This window comes from Merops nubicus, unplaced genomic scaffold (assembly GCF_000691845.1).
Source record: "Merops nubicus isolate BGI_N331 unplaced genomic scaffold, ASM69184v1 scaffold17079, whole genome shotgun sequence".
NCBI lineage: Eukaryota > Metazoa > Chordata > Aves > Coraciiformes > Meropidae > Merops > Merops nubicus.
In genome coordinates this window covers 1-7,869 of record NW_008633226.1, presented here as the reverse complement: position 1 = coordinate 7,869, position 7,869 = coordinate 1, and the positions used below count along the sequence as shown (strand labels likewise).

The following is a 7,869-nucleotide window of genomic DNA, read 5'->3' as shown; positions in this document are numbered from 1 at the left end:
GGAATGCCCTACATGAAAAGAAAGGCAATAAATCAGCAATATTAGCAACAATCCAGGTCAGATAGGATGAAAACTTGGGTGTTCTTTGTAAAAATAGAGATATTTCATACGTACAGGGAGGCCTGGGTTCCCTGGAAAGCCTGATGCTCCTGGAGGGCCCTACAATGGACCAAAAGACACATTGAAATGAGAAACCCACAGAAGAGCAATGACAAGCCACAGCCTGAGCCACATCCCCAAGGGTGACAGGCAAAAGACCATTCAGAGCTTCTTTTTAAGCCTCCTTGACCAAATAGCTCTCATCTCCAAAACCTCTCAAATAATTGATAACTGAAAGCCAGTTTTTTTTCTATTTCTTTAACTTTTTCAGCAGCAATGTGCATTTCTTTCAGAAGGAGCTGGACCTGAGCCTTATGTACAGGTAAAAAAGGACTGCAGAGGTGCTGTCCTCTCACAACCACCACTCCCAAAATGAAATTTACTGTAGGCACCTCTTCACAGAAGAAGAAGATATTAATGCACTGTAAAGATGCTTCTCTGTCTCTCCTACTCCACATCAGTGTCTCAATCCATCCTTATTATCACAAAAACTACTGAGCTGAGGTAACTCTTTACCCTTGAACAGATTTTCAGTGTAGTGAATGAGGAGTTGGACCTGGAATATCATTTTTATCCTACTAGTTTATTTATTCATGCAGTACCTGCTACATGTATCATGAAGCAGAAAATCTGTACAGGAATCCTGTGCTCAGACAATATATTTGCCTCTTCCAGAAGTTTATGACTGATAAAATACAGTCTACTGGCTCTGCAGCAGACAAACACACTTGCCAGGGGCTGCCCATTTGTATTAACACTCAGGACAACCCAAGGTATCACCAACAGCATGGATTGAAATGAGGATTTCTTGATCTTGGATGCATCATTCCTCACCCAGTCATTTCCATCCTCTCTCATCATTGCATTAGGAAAGGTGAAAATGCTCAGAATGACCTTGGCACCTCCCAAAACTCCCACAGGCATGGCCCTGGCTAGTACAATGTGCTAAAAGAAGTGTTATGTCAGTGGCACATCACACAGATAGGACAACAGGATGGTGACAGGCATATTCAGAGCCTCTCCTAGCAAAGTCAAGATCATTATCCCTGGTTTTAATTTGGCTCTGCACCTTTTTTTGTGCCTTTTCAACAGGTATGTGCTCGTGGGTGTGTTGGCTTCTCTGCTGGAGTGCTTCAGGGAGGTTGGATAGCAAACATAAAAGAGAATTTTGCACGAAGGAATAAGGTCAGTTCATATCCAAGCTGGAAAAAAAAAGCTTCTTGGTGTGTCAGAAAGATCTCAAAGGCACATTAAAACCACTGCTGTTGATGCAGTGGGAAGCACCAGGTGAAAAAGCACATGGGCAAAGGCACTGGCTGCCCAATACAGCAAGAACTTCAAGAATTTGGGAGTTATTGTGCAGCACAAGGGGATGTCATTGATCAACTCAAAAAAGAGACTGAGCCAGGCTTGCCCATGAAGGCAGCCACGGATCATTCCAGTCACACAAACCCATAGACCTCAAAATTAGTCAGAACTCACTCTTGTTCCCTTTGTTCCTGGTAGTCCTGGTTCTCCAGTATCACCCTGCAAAGGAAAAGAGACAGCTTTATCTTTCCTAGAGACAACAATTTGGGGAAATCCTAGTGGTTTAAAGACTAAAACTTAAGTTCTTACCTTAAGTCCTGGTGGCCCAGGGGGACCTTCAGGTCCTTGCATTCCAGGAAACCCAATCACACCCTGCAGTCCTGGCAAGCCTCTTTCTCCCTGTGGAAGAGGAAAACTCATCAGCAGCTGAACAACTGAAGCTGCTTCTTCAACCCCCCAACATACCCCTGCTTTGAATGTCAGAGAACCCTTTTTATTGTCTCCTTGGGTGGCATTGTTCCCAGCATGTTTACACCCTGGGATCAGGGAGGTCACCTTCCCTCTGCTAGGACATATCTGCATTCCCATAGAGATATTGTTGAACCTTGGTAGAAAATCTAACACCCCAAAATGCCTGAAAACTGTAAATATCACTGTTCAATCACTACTGTATGGATGGCCAATACCACTCCTCTTATTTATCACTGAAAACAGCAGAATTTGGAGACCAGGCTTGTCACTTAGTCTTGAATTTCAAGGTGATTCAGAGACAGAATTGAGATACAGGATCTTCCCCAGAAGCTGAACACACAGATTGTGTCATCCTTTAGGTTCTTCTTCAGTGCTGGATGGGGGGACCTGTTTTCTGCACTGTCCCTCCAACTAAATGTCTTTGATTCAGATAAATCCAGAGGTACAAAATCCATCCACATTCTAGATCAATATTGGAGCTGTTGTAGCTTCAGTATCCTTGGGCTCCTAAAGAGGAACACTGAACAAAGGCTGCCAAATGCACAAATAAGGGAGAAGGGGAAAAAAAAGGACACATGTCCATGTCTGAAAACATCAAAAGCCAAATGTTTTGTGGAACCAAAGTTGTTCTTTCCAGGCGTGGCGTGGAACAGGGGGAAATGCTTCAACCTGTTCAAAACATGGGAATATTGGATGAAGAAAACCATAGTGAGCAACTGCAAAAAGGAGAAGATGTACAAGTTTGGACAACAAAACCCATGGCACCTGTTTTAGAAACCCAAAACAGAGACCAATTCTCAAAGGATCCCAAGGAGGAAACCAAATGCAAACACACAGAAGGAAGCCCCACACAGACAGAAGGATTTTCAACAGTGAGAGATGAGATTCCTCTTTGTCATTAACAACCAATTCAGTAATTGGATTTTAGGATGGTGAAGAGCAAGAAACTTTTCTCCTGTTTGTTCAGGACAAAGATTCCCAGCTACTTGCAGGGGGTCAGCTGAGGACTGGGCACACAAGAACACCAACTGAATTTTGGGGAGCTGACTCTTCACTAGGGGTAACAGGTATTTTGGAAAGAAAAGGTGATGAGATGAAGAAAAGGTGAGAGAAAAGGAGACAAGAGAGAAAAGAGGTGACTGATGAGTAAGAACTGCAAGGCCAAGGAGGAGAGGGGGGAGAAAATTATAACTGAGATGGTAAAAGGACAAGAAAGTTAAACCAAAATAACACTGATTTATTAAAATTTCCTGGCAGGGAAAATTCTCCCAATGCTTCTCCTCTCCTTCCTCCCCTCAAAATAACTTTTTCAATAAAAAGGTACTTTTTTGAGGCAAATAATCTGTTTTGCCTTGAAGTGCCCAAATGGCAACATCTCCTCTGTTTATTCCCTAGTACTCTTTGTTGTGGTTTGAGAATGAAGTTTGCTGCTAACCCAAACCCAAGGCAGTGAGTTATGCCACAAAACACAGCAGAACAAACAGCAGAACAGCTGAAAAAATCTCTCTGTAGATCAGCCGTGAGAGGAACAAAGTCCAAGAAACCCAAATGGCTTTGAAAAACTATTTTAATGAAGATTGCATCAGGATCCATGTCGTTGAATAAATGTTGAAGTAATTAAAAAGCTGAAGGTTATCTGAAATGTTGAACCTATTGCTGTGGTTCCTAAGCTCACACTTTGGGCAGTTGGCACTGCTGGAAGGAGTAGGTGTCTACAAGATGAGATGTGGTGTCCCTTCAGACCAGGATTTCACACTAGACCCTTGGCCACTTGCTCTGATGTCCTGCTGGGAGATGGGCTAAGGAGGGAGAAGATACTCAAGCACCTAGAAGAGGGTTTTCCATTGCTGAAGGAAAGCACAACACGTGCAGATGAGAAGAAAAGAAGATGACCTTGACACTCATGGAGAAATACAAGCCATGAGGAACCACCAGCTCAGGAGTTCTGTCCCTCTGAACACTTCAACACGCTTGGAACCACTGCACCTTGCAACAGAGGGAAATTGTCTCTCCTCCAGTCCTGAGGAAAGAAAACTGAGGTTTACAGATGGGATTTGGGATTTTCACTTGGTCTGAAGGCTGTTCTGGCACTGTAAAAGGGCCTTAACGTGCCTGTAAATCACTCATAAGGTAACGACCACTTCAGCTTGCCAAGGAGGTTAACTCAGCACTTGGAAGAAATAAAAACTCAGGCTTCCAAGGCCATTATGGTCAATTCTCTCAAGGCTGTCTGAAGAACCTCCCAAGCTGCCCTGTCTGAGGGGTAACAGTGATGCAGGAGCAGAGCCCAGACCATGCTGGTCACTTTGAGCTAAGACACATCCAGGCTTCCCTAGAAACATTTTCTGTGGCTGACCTCAACTGTTAGGCCAACAACAAGAATAACTGGCTATTTGCCCAGGGCTTCTGGACATCCAGTCAAGCTACTGGCTGTCCCAAGGTGAGTATCCCAAACCTGTGCAGTCTCAGGCTACACAGTCAATAGGACCTTACTCCTCCACACCATCCACAGAAACACAGGGAGGTTAGGACAACCTCTTCTACCAAGACCTAGCACAACCTCTACCCCCAAGACCTAGGACAACCTCTTCCACCAAGACCTAGGACAACCTCTTCCACCAAGACCTAGGACAACCTCTTCCACCAAGACCTAGGACAACCTCTTCCACCAAGACCTAGGACAACCTCTTCCACCAAGACCTAGGACAACCTCTTCCACCAAGACCCAGGTGGTCCAGCCCTGGGGATGTCTCCTGGGTTCCAGTTGCTCTCTTTAGCCCAGGTATCAGGATGAGTCTTTGTATAACAGCCTTAGAAAACCAGTTTCATCAAAACTTGTAAGGAATGAAGCAGCACTAATGAACAAAGGCTCCAGAAACTCCAGTCACCTGAGTGTAGAGCTCCACGTGTCCTAATGCAGGGATCATTGGGGTAGCAACACCTGTAGTGGTGCTGTCTGACTCCAAGTGGACCATCAAGAACCTGAAGCTGAGAGGAAGCTCTTGCTCCCTATGCTGTGACAGACAGAAGCCTGTCCTGCAGATGCCTGGCATTGCAAGGAGACACTTGAGCAGCATCCCTTCCCTGCTTGCCTGCCCAGTTCCTTTCCTCACTCAGTCTTCCAGCCAAAGAGCCCCACAGCTCTGTCTGCACTCCATTTATGCTGCAGCTCAGAAGCATCCACACTGCATTAATTGGCATAAATTGGCTCCCCCACTTATTTTTTTGCTCAGCACTGAGATTTCTAGCTGAGATGCGTGAAGAGCATGAGACTCTGCCTACAAGGACAATGTATTGTTCAAGTTCCAATATCCACAGCTGCAAACTCTTGGCAAGTGGTACTGCAAGAGCTTCTGCTTCTTACAAATCAATTCATGAGAGTCAAAAATTCAACCAGATGTAAGCGAGTCATCTGCACCTCTGCTGATTCAATGCAAACTGTCAGAGAACACAGAGGAGGAGGCATTAGTCAGCTCCCAAAAATGAATATTCTGCCACTCAGCTGCTGGAAAGGTTGGAGATGCTCTGTAAGAAGACAGCAAGTGCTCAGTCACTCTTGCACCTATTAAACAAGCCAGATGCCTGTGCTAGCCCAGCTTCTGGGAAATGCATCCAAATGCTTCAGATAGTTCCAATGAAAAGGATTTTAATGGACTTCTCAACAGAGGTGAACCTGTTCAGAGCACAAATTGCATGGGCTCCATGTTTTTTCCTGGCACCCAGCCTTCCAAATTAGCCATGAAATGCTGTTTGACACATGGAACAACTGCAGATTGAAGGGAGTCGTTTCATTAGGTTCAGCTGTAAGGAATTAAGTGCTGAGGCAGAGGAAATAATCACTACCCCACTATAAATTATTTCCCCTCCTAGTCTGTCTGGGGACAGCTGGACTGGGAGATTTTAGACTCGAGAGACGTGGTAACATGGATATAAATCAACTGTTTCCAGAAGTGAGGGCTCACAGGGTGTCTAGGCACACACGAAGACAATGTTCTCAGGGCTCTCCAGGGACTCAGGCACATGGAGAAGAACAACGTGCAGATCTTCCCAAAGCCATCTGAAAGAGGCTCCCCTTGGCTCTGCACTGGTGGCCCTGCAGGACAGCCTCGTGCCTGCCCTTCAGCTGGAAAGGCACAAAACTCAAGTCTTGGGGAGAGGTGTCAAAAGGCAGCTGGGCTGATGCACCCAGCAGAGGTGGCTCTCCTCCTCCTCCTCCTCTTTTTACAGGGATGGTGCCACCTCGCCCTGCTTACATCAGCTGGTGGGATTCCCTCAGCCCCCACTGCATCAGTTCAGCTGACTGAATTGACCCAGTTCTCCTCAGCCAGTGAGCTTGCTCCACTCTCAGTGAGCTGAAGAGCTCACCAGGCAGCTGCCAAAACCAACCTGAGGAGGACACAGATGCAGGACAGAGAGCATGCAGAGATGGGAGAGCAGTTTCTCCCAGCAGCACAGTGAGATCTGCTGGAATTCATGCCAAAACCAACCTGAGGAGGACACAGAGATGCAGAGATGGGAGAGCAGCTTCTCCCAGCAGCACAGTGAGGTCTGCTGGAACTCACCCACCAGAGCTCCTCAGCTGTGCCTTCAACTCAAAGCAACTGAGCTGGGAGAGAACAGAGGCTTGACCTTGCCAAAGAAGTGATCTTCAGACCAGTGTTGCTGCTGCCTCCAACATCCCTATAGAACCAAGACTTTCTCACAACCCCACACGCCCCCCTCTTCCCAAAAATTAAGGTTCCTTGAGCTGAAACACCACCAAGGGCACGTGTGGCAAAGGAATCCAACTGCCTCAAGATGAAAACTGAGGATGGAAAGATGGGAACTGAAAACAGTTTCCAAAAAGGGGGAAATAAGGCCTGACAATTAACTATTCTTTTCTATTTTTAATCCTGCCCTCAATCTGATTTTAGAAAGTCTCCAGCATTGCTTTGGAGACGAGTTTGAGGCTGAGGTGCAACGGTGAAGAAGAAAACCCATCCTCCAAAACCCTGGTCACACCTTAACGCTCCAGTGGGACCTTGTAACATCCACAGCAACACACAACAGCCTCGCTGTGCCCTGGATGGTTCCTCCCCAGACTATCCTGAGCCACACCAGAGCTGAATGCTGCCTCTGTGCTTGTTCCTTCAGCTGGTGCCACTGGGAGCCCTCCAGTGGGCTGGCTCTGAGGGGTCAGAGCAGTCATTGTGCTGCACAGTGGGGAAGGTGGCTGTGGGATCTGAGCAGGGCTCTCCAACCTCCTCTGTTCCTCTCCACACTCCTTTAAACATGTGCTACAGAGTTGTAATTGCCTCTGGGTTCCATCCGTGAAGAAACAAGAGGGGAGGGAATAGCCAATTATTTATTAAAGAGTATTTTTAACCACCAGAGGGGGCACGGGCCCTGAATATATTTCAGGATTAAACTAAACATGTACAATAAAGATCATCTGCTTGTCCTCAGCTGCACTTCACCATTTTCAGTCTTTTATTCAAAGTGTGAAGTGGATATCAGTCAAAGAGAATTATGGCTATATGCTCCCAGAGCAAGTGTCCTCAAATGCACCAAGGATGCTGAACATGACAGAATTCCCACTGCACATTCCTCAGCACTAGAATCTCTCTGTGCTATAGCTATACAGTCTGGAGCCACAGGGGTAATGAGTAATTAATTACACAAACATCACTGTAAAGACATGCAAAGAATCTGTCTAGGAGCTCTGTAAAGACCTTGGCTGGCTCAGAGGTTTTGGGGCTGAACCCCCAACAGCAGGCAGGATGGAAGAGGAAGATCAGGGGGAGGAGAAGCAGCAAAATCTGGATTCTGGCATTGCCAGGAAGCCTCTGAGAAAACTCACTCACGTGGGAACATCAATCCAGCTTTTTTTTTGGCATGACTCACAGAAGGAGCAGCCACCACAGTTCTCCATCCCCTGCACAGCACCACAGTGGGGCTGGATGAGTCCCCTGCACAACCCCCAGCACTCCCATGGCCACGACACCTACGTCA

The 7,869-nt window shown here is 46.5% G+C and overlaps 1 protein-coding gene across 1 annotated transcript in view; it reads right to left on the bottom strand.

Moving 5' to 3' along the window:
- LOC103780506 (collagen alpha-1(IV) chain-like) overlaps positions 1-1,806 on the bottom strand; it is a gene marked incomplete at its 5' end in the record, with an annotated part of 9,823 nt that extends 8,017 nt beyond the window's left edge. Inside the window, 4 exon segments of the mRNA XM_008948194.1 lie at positions 1-8; positions 115-159; positions 1,582-1,626; positions 1,717-1,806. The exon segment at positions 1-8 is cut by the window's left edge and continues 1 nt beyond it. Coding sequence (XP_008946442.1) covers positions 1-8; positions 115-159; positions 1,582-1,626; positions 1,717-1,806 — 188 coding nt within the window.
- Between the last annotated feature and the right edge of the window lie 6,063 nt (positions 1,807-7,869).